General features: G+C 37.4%; 1 protein-coding gene across 1 annotated transcript in view; it reads right to left on the bottom strand.

Annotated features, from left to right (window-relative positions):
- LOC150110711 (peptidyl-prolyl cis-trans isomerase NIMA-interacting 1-like) overlaps positions 1-17,858 on the bottom strand; it is an 83,265-nt gene extending 65,407 nt beyond the window's left edge. The window contains exon 1 of the mRNA XM_090400372.1: positions 17,774-17,858. Within this exon, the coding sequence (XP_090256498.1) occupies positions 17,774-17,831 (58 nt within the window). The 5' untranslated portion in view covers positions 17,832-17,858. The remainder of the gene's footprint in view (positions 1-17,773) is intronic.
- Between the last annotated feature and the right edge of the window lie 924 nt (positions 17,859-18,782).

Here is an 18,782-nt window from a genome sequence, read left to right as displayed (position 1 = left end):
GAAAAAGCAGAAAGGAAAATGGCCCCAGTTGAGCATGGAGAGATCACATTGAGTGAGTAGCATCAGTGGAACTAGCTGTAGATCCAGAAATGAGCTGTTGTGTTTGTATACAAATGCTAGAAATATAAGAAACAAGGCAGATGAAATGGTTGCACTAATTGCGTCTGTTCACCCAAAAATTGTCAGAATAAGTGAGACATGGTTGGAAGAGGATGACATTCTGATAGGAATAGAGAGAAGGTTATGATGTGTTTCATGAGGACAGAAGGAGTAAAAAAGGGAGGGGGGGTGCTATTGATGATAGAGAAAGAGTTATGTTCATATAAAGTAGAGATGCAAGAGGGAAATAGTGCCAGTGGTTTTGAGGCAGTATGGTGTGAGATAGAGGTGAATAGAATCAAATACTGGGTGGGATGTTGTTATAGACCGGGTAATGTGGATGGTGGTGATAATGAAATGTACAATCAAATTAGCCAAGTAAATAAGAAAAGGGTGATCATTATGGGTGATTTTAATTATGGCAATACAGACTGGAATGATGAGATAGCAACTGGATTTTTTAAGGGATAACTACCTCAGACGGTATGTAACAGAGGGCACACAAGGTTTGAGGGTCTTGGATTTGGTCATCTCATTAGAGGATATAATTATGAGGTGTCAAATCATCCACCAATTGGTGAGATTGACCATGAGGTGATTATCTCGGTGGTTGCCAGCAGTGCGAGGACCTCTGTGAGAAAAGGGTATATGTGGAACTACAAGGGGTGATTATGAACAGCTCAGGAGACAGCTTGCAGGTGTAGTGGAATGAGGAGTTAGCTGGAAAAGAGATCAATGCAGCTTGGAGGATTTTCAAAAACTGTTTAGTAGATGCAATGTCTAAATGTATTCCAAGGGTGAGAAAGTTAAATAAGGTGGGTGTGAGATGGATGAATAAAGAGATTAAGCATGCGATACAGAGAAAAAGGGCATTGTGGAGGCAGCATAAGAGAAGTGGAAATAACCAATAACATGAAGTCCACAAAGGCCAAGCAAGGAGGGTGACTTGGTTGGTGAGGGTAGCTAAAGAGAGGTATGAACAGCAGTTGGCTAATGAAGCCAAAAAGAATCCTAAGGAATTCTTTCAATATGTAGCCAGCAAAAGAAAGAATAATTATGTAAGGATGACATTCATTGGAGAAAATGGTATAAAGACAGCTGATGCAGAATGTGTGGTGGAGATACTTAATGAACAGTTCACAAAGATCTTTCAATCTTGTGAATGTGACTTCATGGAGGGATTGAGAGCAGTTGATGATGGGGAGGAGAGATTGACTTTAGGTGAGCAAGAGGTGTATGGAGAGTTGAGTAAACTAGATGTTAATAAGACTGTGGGATTTGATAATATATCACCAAATATTCTGAAAGAATGTGCCAGAGAGTTGACACCTGCCTTGATATATTTTTTTGATATGAATCTTGCACTTGGTCAAGTTCCTGAGGAGAGGAAGGAGGGCAAGATTTTGCCACTTCATAAAGGAGGTGATCGAACTTAAGACACACACAGAGATAGGTCAAACTATAGGCCTATCTGTGTGTCAGGTGTTGTGGTTAAGTTGTTGAAGAAGCTTGTCAGAACTAGGATCCAGAGTTGGGTTGATAACAATGGTATTATCTTTGATGGACAGCATGGATTTGCTAAAGGAAGGTCATGTTTAATAATTTACTAACTTATTACAAAAAAGTGACCGCTTCCTTGGACAGAGGAAAAGGATACACAGTATTTATACTTGATTTTGCAAAGGCTTTTGATAGAGTACCTCATAATAGGTTGACAGTCAAACTAGAGCAGATGGGGTTGGATATTAGATTGGTGCATTGGATTGGACACTGGCTATCTGATAGGTATCAACAAGTTGTGTATGGGGGAGCGATATCCAGGAAAAGGAAAGTCACTAGTGGAGTGCCTCGGGGATCTGTTTTAGGTCTATTACTGTTTAACTTGTATATTAATGAAATAGGTGAAGATTTGGATGGAGATATTCAGTTGTTTGCAGATGATGCAAAGTTGGGACGAACCATAAAGTGTAGTGAAGATGTTGTGGACTTACAGGAAGACTTGAATATATTGAGTGATTGGGCACAGAAATGGGGATGTGAATTCAATGTTGCAAAATGTACGGTTTTAAAATTTGAAAAACAAAGAGCATCATCATCAAATTCCTGTCATGTACCCTCAAGGGGTGTACAGGATATAATAGTACTACATGAAAAGTTTACATCATTACTAACTTCCTATCTACAATTTTCCTCCGCATCAGTTTGTTACATGTCAAGACTCCAACATTATCAGATCTTATATTTCTATCGTCTAAGGCACTTTGTACCGTATCAATCCACCTATATCTTGGTCCTCCTCTGGGTCGTTTTCCTGCCAACCTGGCAGTGAACACTTATTTTGCTAATCTTTCCTTGCCCATTCTGTATAAGTGACCATACCACCTGAGATTAGTTCTGCTAACGCATTCCTGGATGTTGACAATATCAAGTTCTTTCCTAATATCCTTGTTTTTAATATGATATTGCCATTGATGCCAATCTGTTCACGCTTCTAATCTTTCTCAGGACTCGCATATCTGCGGTTTCTAGTCTTTGGTCAAGTGTTTTACTTCTGACCCAGCTCTCAGATCCATAAGTTAAAATTGGCTTGAATACTGTCTTGTACACAGCTAATATAGTGTTCTGATTAATTTCTCTCTTATTCCATATGAATTTATTCAATTGACTTCCTACCATACCAGCTTTGTTAATTCTGTTGTCTATTTCTATATTTAATTTATCATCTTCACTAAAAATCGTGCGTAAGTAGCTGATAAGTCTTACTTGTTCCACAGGTTCTCCATTCACAACACAGTTGACATTTTCAACAATTCTGCCTATTTTCATTGTCTTTGTCTTTTTATTGCTGACCGTCATACCATATCTATTACAACAGTTATTCAATTTAATCAGAAAATCTTGCAGACTTGTAGCGGATTTATTTAGGAGTATAACATCGTCCGCATAAAGCAAAGAGCTGACATTAACATCTCCAATTTTGATATCATGTTTAATACCACTTTCCTTCATAATGTGATCCATATAGATAATGAATAACAGAGAGGATAATGTACATCCTTGTCTCACACCAGATTTAACATTAAACCATCTTCCTGTACTTTCTTCAATTTTAACTGCTGACTTACAACTCAAAGACTAATTATTGCTTGATATAATGCCCCATTGATACCATATAACTGTAGCGTATTGAATAGCTTCTCTCTTGGTACCTTGTCATAGGCCTTTTCCAAATCGACAAAACTTAAATACAGATCTTTGTTACATTCCCATGATTTCTCCACTATTTGTCGTAAAGTAAAGATCCGATTCTGACAGCCTCTATTTCACCTGAATCCAGCTTGTTTTTCACCAAGCTTTTCTTCCGCAATTCTTCTCAACCGTTTCTCAAGTATACTTGCATATATCTTACCAGGAACACTCAGTAGGGATAAACCTCTGTAATTCTCACATTCAATTTTATTTCCCTTTTCATATATGAGTACTATAAGAGCTTTACTCCAATCATTGGGAATTCATCCCTCTGTCCAGGCATTCTGAACTAGGCAGAGCAACCACTGTAAGACTTTTATACTACCATACTTCAGCATTTCTGGTCGAATATCATCTACTCCTGCTGCCTTTCCACATTTCAAGCCTTTGATGGCTTTTTCTACTTCAAGTATGGATATGTATTCCTGAATGCATGCCTGGTCAGTGTTTTTTATCACTGTGCTATCATCACTGCTTATTTCATTTAGCAAATTTTCAAAGTAATTACTCCATACTTCAAGGATATCTTTCTTTCCTCACATTTTCATGTCACCTTTATCATCTCTAACTCCTTTTACAGCACTCTTTCCTCCATTCCTAAGTTTCTTCAACAACCTCCAGAATACTTTGCCACCTTCTTGATATTTATTTTCTATGTTCTTGCCAAAGACCTCCCATGATTTTTGTTTAGCTAGTTTTACACAGCGTTTAGCTTTCTTACATTTGTCTCTGTATTCTCTAAGAGCACAAGCTGACTTATTTGCCAGGAACTTTTGATATGCTTTCTTCTTTTCCTTCACTGCCTCTTTAACTTCCTGTGTCCACCATGGAGTTCTGATTTTTCTATCCTTGCAGACAACTTCACCACATGCCTCACTAGTTAAATCAATCAGGATTTTCTTCAAGGCTTGCCACTGAATCTCCAAGGTTTGGTTCCTGTTCTCAAACTCTTTCATTTTTCCTTCAATAATCTTTGTGTATTTTAGTCTACAGTTCACATATGAGAACTGCTCAACTTTTATTCGCTTTAAAACTTTCTTACGTCATTCTTTTCAATATCAAATTCAATTTTATCCTGCTCAAGACTAAATAGTGATCACTTCCAATTTCAAATCCTCTGTACACTCTAGTGTCCTGCACCAGGGAGAAAACATCACTATCAACAATAACATAGTCAATGAGACTTTTCTTATTCCTTGCCTCTTCTCTCCATGGGAATTTGTGCACATTTTTATGTTGGAACATGGTGTAAGTAATAACCAGTCCATGTCCTGAGCAGAAATCCAGCAGGTATTTGCCATTATTATTAGCTTTGCTCTTTTCTCCAAATTTTCCCAAAACATTTTTGTTTGTCTGACAATCACTTCCTACTCTGCTATTTAGATCCCCAACAAGGACCAACTTTTCCTTTTTCATTGTGTCAGTAGCTATCTCTAGAGCCTCAAAAAATTCCTCTACTTCTATCTTAGTAAAACCTTCTGTGGGACCATAGGCACAAATAAGTCTCATTGTCCAGTTCCCCATTCTGATATTTGCCCAAATCACTCTACTTGACACTGCCTGCCATTCAAGAAGATCCTCGTATTTTGTGTTGAATACTATGGCTGCTCTTTCTTTTCCTTGATTGTCATTGCCTGAAATATAACATTTTGTATTTATTGCTCAGAAAGATCTCACCAGTTTTTGTCTGTTTTGTTTCAGTCACCCCTATTATGTCGATCTGGTACTTATCTAATTCCTCTGCTAACTCCATTTCTTTGCCATTCAGGCCTTCTTATGTTGATAGTACCGATCTTTAACTCTGGTAATATTGAGTTGGGGTGTGTTTTCAGGTTTGTTCCAGTAGCTGACTTTTCGCTGTTCGCCCTGGTTCCCTGGCAAAAACAGCAGGGGCCTTGTTTAACCAGGCAATGCCCTAGCCAGCATGAAATTTTGTCATGTTATACCATCATTTTCTATATTGGTTTAAGCCAATAAAAATACAATTTGGTCAGCTAAATCCCAAATTGCCAGCCCATCGTCGTTCATTCAGTATCCAGGTAGATACCCAACAGGGTGCACCACGAGACGGTGAGGATTGGACATTATGTCAGAAGCCCTGGTCGGTTCTCCACATTCCTTTAAAGGCTATGTGGAGGTCTCCTCTCAGTTATACAGCTTTGACCGTTAAGCATCCCCCCCCCCTGAGGAAAACAAAGATGGGATGCAGAATTTACGCTTGGTGAGAATATAATGTTGGTGGTAGAGGAAATAAGAGATCTGGGGGTGATAGTGGATAAGGATCTAAAATTTAGGGGACACATCGCCAAAATTGTAAAGACAACACAAAGGCTTCTGGGAATGATGCAGAGGACACTGACGTGTAGGGAGATTCTTGTTCCCCTTGTATAAGGCTTTGATTAGGCCACACATGGACTATTGTACCCAGATTTGGTCACCGGGTTTTCAGAAGGATGTAGAGATGTTGGGAAGGGTCCAAAGGAGACTGACTAAGGTAGTTTCTGACCTCTGGAATGTCGAGTATGAGAAAAGATTGAGATGTAATTTGCAGAGTCTGGTGGACAGGAGGAAGAGGGGAGATATGATAGAGACCTACAAGTTGGTAAGGGGTTGTTATAGGATCAATGCTGGAGAAGTTTTACAGAGAATAGTGGGAGATCAGGAGAGAACCAGAGGTCATCCCTGGAAACTGTATAAAGAGGGTGTGAGTTTGGGAGTGAGAGGCAGGTTTTTTCGTGCAGAGTTTTGAATGATTGGGATGCCTTGCCTGAGAATGTGGTGTCTGCAAAGAGTTTGAATGTGTTTAAAACACGGTATGATGAGATGTGTGTGTGTGTGATATAAGGACCTCCCAGATGAGTCTTTGACTCCATGAGGTCTTGGGGTGGTAATAAAAAATAATAATAATAATAATATACGTTAAACATACCAAGCTATTTTATTTGTATATAGATATAAACTTGGTTGTAATCCATTTCCCAAGTAAGCAAACAGACAAGTAAGTCAAGTTTGCACCTGAAAGTAGTGCAAGTCTGGGCGACTCCGTACGTAGTGCAAGTCTTAATTAAACCTTGTTATTTCTAAACCTTGCTCCCACTGATGAGACCTCAATAAAGGTCAAAACAGGTCTGGGTAGTGGCCCCTTGCCTTTAATGCATAGCATCATACATCTCCTCAAGGAGATGTGCTTTGCATTAAGGGTAAATACTAAGAATAGTGATCAGAGCTTTTTCCACCTTTACCACGAGTTGCCTAAGCCTTGCACTACGTACGGAGTCGCCCAGACTTGCACTACTTGCAGGCGCAAACTTGACTTACTTGTCTGTTTGCTTACTTGAGAAATGGATTAAAACCAAGTTTATATCTATATACATATACAATAGCTTGGTATCTTTAACATATATTATACCCAAGGTAAAAAACTTTCTAAATCAGAGAGAGAGAGAGAGAACATTGTCTAGGACTAAACCTTAGAAATCTAAAATGCTGATGGAACTGATGTTTTGGCTGCAGATTGACATACTCTACACAGTGGTGGCAAGAACATCGATTCTGGCAGCATTTTCGACTTCTGCCTACACCTTCATGTTTGCAGGCCTATTTGTAGCTCTTGATATATATTCCAGATGATAGGCAGTAATGACCCAATCAGAATGGAGAAAACATTTTAGAAGTAAATTATCGGGTGCCACATCGAGCCATACTCCTATGTGGAATTCATAATATAAGAAATGTGAACTTCCTATGGTACTAAGTTTCACTAGGAAACAGACGATTTTCATCACTATACGAAATACTAGAACTTAGCTTAATGGAAGCTTGAAGTGGCCAAAAGGCATGTTTAGATTCCAAGCAAAGTCCTAGTTACTCCCCCCCCCCACCAAACACATATTTCTTCCAACACATGTGACTGATATTTTTTGGAATGGTTAGACATCATGGAAGATCCAACAGAAGATTCTGTTTGAAGGTCCAGAACAATTATTCCTCAGGCCTGCCACTAGATAATATACTAGATGAAACATAATAGTAATGCTTCATGAGATTTCCAAGTCAGTTAGTGAATAATCTTTCCATCAGATGCGATTCATGAGGTGGCACTATAAAGGACACAATTTGAAAGAGTTGGATGAAATTCTCTATGCATAACCCTGACCTGACTATTTCCCATGCACTATTAACATCCTTACCTTGCAATGTTTAATGACATGACATTGATTTAAGCTTCCTCCTAAGCTCACATAACCACCCATGACTTGTAGTTCCACATATACCCTTTCTTGACAATATTCCTCATGTTTTACAATCTCCCAAGTCAAGACCACATGGTCACTTTTGCCAATCGGAGGCAATTGGCCACCTTCATTACGGATAGCTCTTCAGATTCTATGACCAGGTCCAATACTTTCTCATTCTCCTAGTCCCCCTCCATCATATGCAGCCTCAAGTAATTATCTCTTAGTATGTGTATAAATTCCATTTCCTTCCTGCTACATTATCTTCCTCCTTCCAGTCTATATCTCCATAGTTGATCTCCCATAATAATCAATCAACCTGTACTCATTGTACTAATTTGCTAATGCATGTCTTCCAGATCATCTGTAGAACTATTTAGCCTATAGCAATAGCAACAACCAACTGCATATGTCGTCTTACTGGCCTTGATCTCACATCAGACTGCTACAAATATTCTCTTCTTTTTGGCTGCAATTCATCTGCTAACATCAACAGTACTCCCCCCCCCATCCTATCTTCCCTATCTTCCCTGAAAATACTAAACCCTGCACATTCTATCCATGTAATTACATCATCTACTGTTAGCAAAGCCCCACTAATGCCTATAACTTTTGGTGAGGTTACACTAACCAATAATTTTTGGTTGAGAGACTAGATTCTGTACTTGGTCATTTTCACACTCACTCACGTTGTGCCTTCACACAAACTCACCTGCTTCCACCCTAATTGAAAGCTCTCTCTCTCTCTCTCTAGACACCTAACACCAAAACCATTTAGATGCAGTCCATCAGCATTATACAAATCCTTCCTTCCATCAAATACAAACCACAGCTTCACAAATCCTACATCATTCTTTCTGCACAACCTACGTATTGATTCATTAGATATCAATGCCCTCCTCTTCAGTTCGCCTCTATCATAGTGTGGTAGGAGACTTACGATCTTCACCTTCTCGCTCTTCAGTTTTGCCTCTTCTAACCCTTTACATCCTCCCTCATAGAATACTTCTCGCCTCTCAAATCATTTGTGCCAACCAAAACAATCAGTTTCTTCGCCTTACTTTATTGAATCTGGATGGTGCAATCTATTCTTCTTATCTCTCTCTCTCTCTCTTTTTTTTTTTTTTTTTAACTCGTTTAGTTAAAAATACCTCAACCTCATTCTATCAAATTCAATTTATTGTCGCTATTATTTCCCTAATGCCAGCAACCATTCTAAATTTTTTTATTAATATTATTTATTTCCTTTCTTCAAATGATAATTTTCTCCAGTCCAAATTTCCTGATAGTGAGATTATCTTCATTAGAGAGTTAACGTTCACAACTCCAACTGACTTTCCTTTCCCAACTGTACAGATGAAGCAGGTGGAGATGCTAAGACATTTGCTATCACCAGTGATCTGGTAGGCATGTGAGAATGCCTACCAGATCACTGGTGACAGAATACCATATGACCTAACCACTCTCTAAATGCTCTAGTTCTCTTTCACACTAGTGACCATTGTATGCTGTAGATAATGTCGTCTGTCTTCTAGACAATTAAAAGCAAACTAGAGGTTTTATTATCTGTCATTATAAGAATGCCAAGCAAGGCGATCTTTGCGACATCTATGCCTTATTTCCTTAGATGAATTATTGCCTTCTGATCAAAATATTTGTACTGAAGACTATAATAATTATTATTAGTAAGGAAATATTTATTATCCATTCCACTTTATCTTATCATACCTTATCTAAATTTTGATTTTTCAAGTGGGCAAACTGCACAAGAATAGAGCATACAGCAACTGGCTTTTATCAAAATCTCCATCCTCCATTTTATATCAAATCAGCTATAAGTGACTTAGCACATCCAAAACTGATTTTGAAAGGTCTAAAAGCAAGAAACTTGCATCACATCCAAATGGCAGTAATGCATTCTGGTCTCTTCCATACCTTTTGAACATGATGATTCAACTACACTGTTATCAACAGAAAAAGCTAATCATCTGGCTTCATACTTTTCCTCTAATTATTGCACAGATCATCATCATCAAATTCCTGCCATGTACCCTCAAAGGGTGTACAGGATGTGATAGTACTACATGAAAAATTTAGATTACTAGCTTCCTATCTACAATTTTCCTCCAAATCAGTCTGTTAGTTGTCAAGACTCCAACATTATCAGATCTTATATTTCTATCATCTAAGACACTTTGTGCCAAGGTGCCAAGAGTGAATAGCTTCTCTCTTGGCACCTTGTCATATGCCTTTTCCAGATCGACAAAACTTAAATACAGATCTTTGTTATATCCCCATGATTTCTCAACTATCTGTCATAAAGTGAAGATCTGATCCTGACAGCCTCTATTTGGCCTTCACCACCTAGCTTGCTATTCACCAAGCTTTTCTTCAACAATTCTTGTCAACCGTTTCTCGAGTATACTTGCATACATCTTACCAGGAACACTCAGTAGGGAAATACCTCTGTAATTCACACATTCAGTTTTATTTCCCTTTTTTATATGGGTACTATGAGAGCTCTACTCCAATCATCGGGAATTCGTCCCTATGTCGAGGCCTTCTGAACCATGCAATGCAGCCACTGTAAGACTTTTATACCACCATACTTCAGCATTTCTGGTCGAATATCATCTACTCCTGCTGACTTTCCACATTTCAAGCCTCTGATGGCTTTTTCTACTTCAAGTATGGATATGTATTCCTGACTGTATACCTCGTCAGTGTTTTTTACCACTGTGCTATCGCTGCTTGTTTCACTTAGCAATTTTACGAAGTAATTACCCCATACTTCAAGGATATCTTTTTCTTCCATTTTCATTTCACCTTTATCATCTCTAACTCCTTTTATAGCACTCTTTCCTCCATTTCTAAGCTTCTTCAACAACCTTCAGGATATTTTGCCACCTTCTTGATATTTATTTTCTATGTTCTTGCCAAAATCCTCCCATGACTTTCGTTAAGCTAATTTTACACAGTGTTTAGCTTTTTTACATTTGTCTCTGTATTCTCTAAGAGCACAAGCTGACTTATTTCTAGGAACTTTTGATATGCTTTCTTCTCTTTCCTTCACTGCCTCTTTAACTTCCTGTGTCCACCATGGAGTTGATTTTTCTATCCTTGCAGACAATCTCAACACATGCCTCTCTCTGGCTGAATCAATCAAATTTTTCTTCAGGACTTACCAGTGAATCTCCAAGGTTTGGTTCCTGTTCTCAAACTCTTTCATTGTTTCTTGAATAATGTTTGTGTATTTTAGTCTACAGTTCACATCTGAGAGCTGCTCAACTTTTATTCGCTTTAAAACTTTCTTACATGTCATTGTTTTCAACATGAAATTCAATTTTATCCTGCTCAAGACTAAATAGTGATCACTTCCAATTTCAAATCCTCTGTGCAGTCGGGTGTCCTGCACCAGGGAGAAAACATCACTATCAACAATAACATAGTCAATGAGACTTTTCTTATTCCTAGCCTCTTCTCTCCATGGGAATTTGTGCACATTTTTATGTTGGAACATGGTGTTAGTAATAACCAGTCCATGTCCTGAGCAGAAATCCAACAGGTATTTGCCATTATTATTAGCTTTGCTCTTTTCTCCAAATTTTCCCAAAATGTTTTTGTATGTCTGACAATCATTTCCTACTCTGCTATTTAGATCCCCAACAAGGACCAACTTTTCCTTTTTCATTGTGTCAGTTGCTTTTTCTAGAACTTCAAAAAATTCCTCCACTTCTACCTTAGTAGAACCTTCTGTGGGACCATAGGCACAAAGAAGTCTCATTGTCCAGTTCCCCATTCTGATATTTGCCCACATCACTCTACTTGAGACTGCCTGCCGTTCAAGATTAGCCTCATATTTAGTGTTGAATACTATGGCTACTCCTCCGTTTCCTTGATTGTTATTGCCTGAGTATAACATTTTGTATTTATTGCTCAGAAAGATCTCACCAGTTTTGGTCTTTTTTGTTTCAGTCACCCCTATAAAATGTCGATCTGGTACTTATCTAATTCCTCAGCTAGCTCCATTTCTTTGCCATTCAGGCTTCTTGCGTTGATAGTACCGATCTTTAACTCTGGTGATGTTGAGTTGGGGTGTGTTTTCAGATTTGTTCCAGTAGCTGACTTTTCGCTGTTCGCTCTGGTTCCCTGGCAAAAACAATGGGGGCCTTGTTTAACCAGGCAAAGCTCCCAGCCTGCACGAAATTTTGTCATGTTGTATCATCATTTTGTATTTTGGTTTAAGCCAATAAGAATACAATTTGGTCTGCTAAATCCCAAATTGTCAGCTCATCCTCGTTCATTATCCAGGTAGATACCCAAAAGGGTGCACCACGAGAAGGTGAGGATTGGCCATTAGGTCAGAAGTCCTGGTCGGTTCTCTGCATTCCTTTAAAGGCTATGTGGAGGTCTCCTCTCAGTTATACAGCTTTGACCCTTAAGTTATACAGCTTTGGCCCCTTATTGCGCAGATGATTATTATAATGTCCTACCATTCCGAACAAATAAAATTCAATACTCTTTGGATTTTGCTAGAAATAGATTGAAAGAATCTTATTCTAACTAGACACCAAAAAAAATCTTCTGGTCCCAATGGCATTTCACAAAAAAGCATTAACACTTGATTTTTAACTACTGTAAATCCTGTCAACTAATAAATGATTACCAGCGTGGATTCAGCTACTGTCAATCAACAGGGGGATCTTCTTGCTTATGTTACCCACCTTCAAACAAGTGCCATAGGAAAGGTTGGAGAATCTTAAGTGGTCTTGATATCTCTAAGGGATTTTATTGGGTTTGGCACAAAGGCATATTAAGTAAGCTTCTCCATTATATGGTCCATCTAACTTCTGCAACCATGTTGCCAACTTTTTCTCTGACCATACATTATGTAATGGTATGATATAATTATATGATGACAGATTTTTCCTCCCCCTCAAACTTTGTGCTTTTTTTTTTATTGACCCTACTCACAAGACATTAAGACCTATAACACAATAGTACCATGTATGGGCAATGATGGTGTTGTTGATGTTCCACAAGACTGTTCTTTCACTTACTCCCTCCCTTCTATACGTCAATCATCTTCTCCAACTTACTCACACCATCGCATAATGTATGTTCAGAGAAAAAGTTGACAACATGACATGGTTGCAGAAGTTAGATAGCTATACACAGTTTTGCTGATGACAGTACTGTATTCCTTTTTCTCATTTGACAAGCTCTGCACTACAAAAATTACCAAAACTTCTAGAATAACAAATTCTACAATCTTAAATACTGCTCTCCAAACCATTCTTCATGGGGTTTTGACTAATAGCCTTGTTAATTTTAATGCTAGTAAAACTCAACATTGTTTTATTATTAAAAATCTCTTACTTTTGATAACATCCAGATCTCTAAAGAAATTGAGATTTTTCTTCCTCAGATTTGAATAATCTGAGGAATCTCTCTTAACATAAACATATTACAAATATTGCCTCCTCAGCATCCAAAAAATTAGGTTCTCTTTTGCACTGACATCCATGAATAACTATTAGTTCAATATAGAAATTACAAATCTGTCCAGCTATTAAATATGGTTCTCACATTTGGAGTGGTGTCTGAAAGAGCTACTTAAAACTACTTCATTCAGCAAAAAAAGTAATCAGATTGATTAATGATCTATCTCACTAATTCACTCCACTCTCTTTAACAGAGATGTTCAGTTTCTGATGCCTGTATTTTCTACAAATATTTCCAAGGACAGTGTTTATCTTTTCATAATTGGCATTACAATTAGCTGCAAGGACTGATTTACACAGTGGCTTCTTCTTCAGCCTGCAAACACTTTGGTATACTTTTCCACTCAAGACACCCTTCTCACATATATTAATGCTAACTGCATAAATTATAAATTCTCATCTATTCATTCACTCTTCGGGTTCAAACTCAATAAACCAACTCATCCTTCATTCCATCTAACTCTGATCTCTGCAACAGCATCCTTCACTCTATCTTCACCAAAGATTACAATCTTCAGCTGTTCAAGTAACATAACAAATACCTTCTTTCTTTTTTACTCTGATGCCAACATGCACATTACTGATGTGCCATATAGGGTTTGAAACCTGTTGATTACACAGGCCTGCAATGGAAAAGTTGTTGGAGAAATAACAATTGATTCTTATAGATTTTTAGGAGCCGAGTTCAGAAAAAATAGTAAAAAAAATTCCATCACCCAACAATTTTACCCAATTTCTAATTTTGTTTTTATTAATAGTATTTGGATTTAAATTCAGCGCATTAGTATTTATTTTCATTCTCCTTTATTTACAGCTAATTAGTTGTATAAGTGCTTTTTTGAAGTGCCTTTTTATGGTAAATAAAAAAATTTCCATGAAACTTCTCATTTTTAAGATAGGAGAGGGAGGGAGGAATGCAGATAAAAGTGCAAGTGGCTACTTTGAATCTGATTTGCCGAGATAACAGATGACTTTCCTGTTGTCACAGACATTTACATTTTCTTGTGTGATTCTTTAGTTGAACTTTAGTCATTGACTACTAAGTTGTCATATTTCTGAAAGTTGACATATTTTCTAAGTTAGTGTGAAGATTTAATGTGCTACTGATTACCAGTACAATTACCAGAACAATGCAGAAACCTCATAAGCCCAACATAAATCTCAATTCTTGTCAAGTTTTTGTTGCAATTGCAACCAATATCAAGGTCTTGTAAGATTCATGATTTTATGAGCTATAATTCAAGAAAAGTAAATTATGTCTGTCTGCTTATTCTAAATGACTAACACACACATACAACATGAAGTCGAAATATCATCAGTCTCTTCAGTGCAAACAACTTACAAACAGTAGCTGAGTGTTCTTAATTCAAGCAGTATAAATGTAATAAAATATTGGTAACATTTATTTCAATATCACATGTGTTGATTAAAATATATAACTGTATTTGAAAATATAATAAACAAATCCAAAGAAGAATAGTTTTACCAAATGGAAAATGTTAGTGCATTTTCATCATTTAAATACAGCCTTTGCCAAATCAATCAAGGTTTGTTACGAAAGCACAATCCATAAAAAGTAGAGGTTAAGAGATTTACAAACTGTATTATGTCAGTCCAATCATGAAAGGTAAATCTACAGTATATAAATCTGAAGAGAGTTATCAGTAATGCTGCTGAAAGAGAAGAAGTCCTGCAGAAGGACTTGAAGAGCCAACAAGTAAGGAACATTCATTTAATGCAGTGTTTCCCAACCTGTGGTCCGCGAGTAATTCAAAGGGGATCCGTGGGATAGTTTATTTTCATTAAACTTTATCTTATCATGTTGCTCACACCTGGCCTAATTGATATGTTCATATTCTTCCGAATATCTCCATTTATAACAGTATTGCATTGTCATAAATGACACATTTAGTGTTGTAAAATTGTAATTTATTACTTCATCTTTATATGTAAAATATAAAAAATTTCCATTTTGGATTTCATGGGGGCTGCGACATATTAACATTTGCTACAGGGGGGGTCCGCGACATATTAGCATTCGCTACAGGGGGTCCGCGACTTCAAAAAGGTTGGGAAACACTGGTTTAATGTATTTAAATGCTGGAAAGCTTTATACAGGGACATACTGCAAAACTGAAGAGGACAAGGTTACTTCACTGGTGGAAAGGATACTAATGAGTAGAGCTCAACAAGTACACTCACCCACTCATGTCGCAAGTAGATTTTGCCAGCTAACAAGTAAATGCACTCTGGAAAAAGCTCAACATCTTTTTAATAATAATAATAAAAAAAACTTTCTAAACAATCTTCTTAGCTTTAAAAGCACAGATGCAGCACTACTGATATTTTATAGCCCTTCCATTGACTTACTGAGACATATCATTAAAAACAAAATGGTAAATGCATTTTTTTTTGTGGTGAGTAGAATTTTCCATAATTTGTCAAGCCCTGCTAATAAGTAGGAAGTAACTCCATTGTATTGGAATTCTGAATGCATCTGGACTACACATACCTAGATTTCAGAGCAATGAAAAACAATGGGAAAGTTCAAAAGCAGATCACAATGGTAATGACATAAATGGAATGTAAGCCAAGAAGACAGATGGAAAAAATATCATTGTGACAAATAGGAAGAAAATAAGTGATATAAAATGCATAAAAGTTTGTAGACATTTTCTAGATGGATAATGGAGATATCTTCCATCATGGAAAATACAGAAAGGGAGGAAGACAGACAAAAATAAGGTTTGGGCTTTTTTGGAATTGGGCTAATAAGGTCAGTGCATATTTGTTAACAGTGTTTGTCTCATCCCACAAGTTTGCATGTTTTGCATGATGAAAAATCCAAGTTTCCAGAATGAAAAACCCTGCATATGAGATTATTCAACCTTCAGCTGAAAAGCTCTTATAAAATTCTCTGCATCTAGATGATATTTGAACCCAGGTCTTTCCAACCAAATGGCATCTCTTATTACTAAATGAGCTATGAAGATACCTCACTTGAGGCTGTTCCTGGAAGTTGTATAAAAGTGTGGTGAACAAGGGAGTAAGAAATAGCTTTGAATAGAGGAGTAAGCAAATGGAATGTGTTACCAGAACAGATTGTGAGGACATCATGCAGGGTAGACTAAGGATTAGAACATGAAGTGTGAAAGCATTTCAGGTGCAAAGTGATAAACATTGTCAGTGAACACAGAATTCACATAGTGCCTTTTGACTCCATGAAACATCATAATAACACCCAAGTGGCTAAGATAATTCCTCATCCTACAGACACTATTCTTTCTCTGATATGCCTGCTGACTCACTTTGTTTTGAAATATATTCCTGGTGACATTATATGATGAAAACCTTTTTTTTCCCTCTTAAATTATCCCCTATTTTTGAAAATTCCTATGACGATTCCAAATCAGATAAATATAAAAAAATGCTTAAATTTTATTTCACAGAATTTCTATACAAAAATCAGGAAAATGTCATAAGTGACTCCTTATGAAAACTTAAGATAATTTGTGTATTAAGTAATATCTTTAACATAAACTTATTTACTTGACATTTCAATTCTGATGTCATTACCATTTGGAATAAATAAATATGCAAACACATAGGCTGTCCTAATTTCAAACTCCAAAATAAATAAATAAGCCTAACATTTTCACTAGCATGTGTGTATGTTGGGGGGAGGGGGCTAATAATTACATCGATGAATGACATGAATTTCATTGGGATTTATTACCTAAAATCCAGTTGTTTGAGATGGGTGGAGAAGGTTCCCAGCACCCATATTTATTTACTCCAAATGGTAATGACATCAGAATTGAAATGTCAAGTAAATAAGTTTATATTAAAGATATTACTTAATACATAAATTATCTTAAATTTTCATAAAAAGTCATCTAAAGTAGCACGTATAAAGTGATTTTTGTATTAAATTTATGGCTCATCACACATATAGGCTATCATTCTTGTCCCTGATATATCATCTGCTGTTAATGCACTCACATACTGCAAACAGCACAGTTTATGGGCTGTTTATGAGCATTTCTAGGTACATTCATATGGGCTTTTTCTTACCGCTTTGATATGGCAGTAAAGCAAGGACCATATTTAAGTTATAAATGATAACATAGACAGGATGAGAACGTCATGTGAACTTATCTAAACAGTCATATCGTGTTTTGATGAAACATGATCATTTCACAAATGAAAGAACTAGTGCCAATAAAAGGATTTACGCAACTTAATCACTCACATAACGTATTTCATAATTCTGTAAAGATGCATTACACGATAATAAGATCAAATTCGAAATTTTGCATTTCAGGAAGTAGGATTAAAACTACTCCCCCCCCCCCCCCTTAAAAAATTCCCTTCTTCCTAAAATAAAAAATAAAACAAAATATGTACAGCGTAACTAACATTATGAATCCTGTATATATCAAATGACTTAATAACTGCGGGAGTTAGGGTGATTAGAAAAGTTTAAACAGACGAAAGGGAAGGGATGAAAGCGATTGTTCACTGCCCAATTTCACTGAGTAATTAATTTCACGTTATTTTTCACATTGATTCTCACTGATATTTAATGCATATCTCACAACGTTTCGAATTCATTATGCTCTATTCGGCATAAATCAACAGCTGTAGTGATTAACGCAAATAGCATACGATGGTTTGCTTCCTAACCTGTAGAGCGGCTCATCCGCTTCTCCCAACCTTTCGGTAACTCTTCTTCCGCCATCATTACCCAAATAATGTCTCAGTGTCCAGTGTCAAACAGTCGATACAAGTGCTGCCATCTCACAAATTTAATCACTTTCTTAATCGTAACAAATTAAAATTCAAAATATTTTATTATTATTATTATTATTATTATTATTATACATACATCTTCAACGCCCACCTTTCCTAATTGGATTGTGGGGGCAACAGCTGCAAGAGGAACTTCCAATGGTCACGATCCTCTGCCACCAAGCTCAGGTGTTCTGGTGGGATTCCCAAACGTGTCCACCCAAGGTTTTGGATATAATCTATCCAGCGAGGCCTTGGCCTTCCACGTGGCCTCTCACCCTCTGGCTTGGCAAAGAGGGCCTGCTGAGGGAGCCTCTCTTGTGGCATTCTGACCAGGTGCTGTACCAACGTAACTGTGATCTCTCAACACGGAGAGATCACAGTTAGCTTCTGACTCTGTCGAGTCTTGTCAGCCCCGCAACGCCTCGAAGGAACCTCATTTCAGCCGCTTGTCCTCATTTCGTGTCCGCATTCTTTCGGTCATTATCCAACTCTCACGACCATAGTTGAGGATGGGGACATAGACTGTAATGAAGACAGCCAGCTTTGCCTTCAGGATTAACTCCTGCTTCAATACTACCGAACGGCCAAGCTCCCGCAATATTGAGCTTGCTAAGCCAATTCGAGTATCTAGCTCTATGTCCCATTTTCCATCATTCGTGAATATGGACCCAAGGTATTTAAACTTCTCCACCTGCCTCATTGGGACTCCACTTACATGTATAGTGTATTGGGATGGTTGTCTTGAGACCACAGATATTTCAGTTTTGGCCACACTGATCTTCATTTCGGCATCTGCACAAACAGCTACAAACTTATCCAGGGTCTGCTGGAGGTGATCTGTGATGAAGAGCTAAGCAGAACTAGGTCACCTGGAAAAAGCGGACGCCCAATGCTACATCTT

Source organism: Typopeltis vanoorti, chromosome 1, assembly GCF_054136105.1.
Source record: "Typopeltis vanoorti isolate ZY-2024b chromosome 1, IOZ_Tvanoo_1.0, whole genome shotgun sequence".
Lineage (NCBI taxonomy): Eukaryota > Metazoa > Arthropoda > Arachnida > Uropygi > Thelyphonidae > Typopeltis > Typopeltis vanoorti.
Note: the sequence above shows the minus strand (reverse complement) of the source record. Positions and strands in the feature narration are given on the sequence as shown.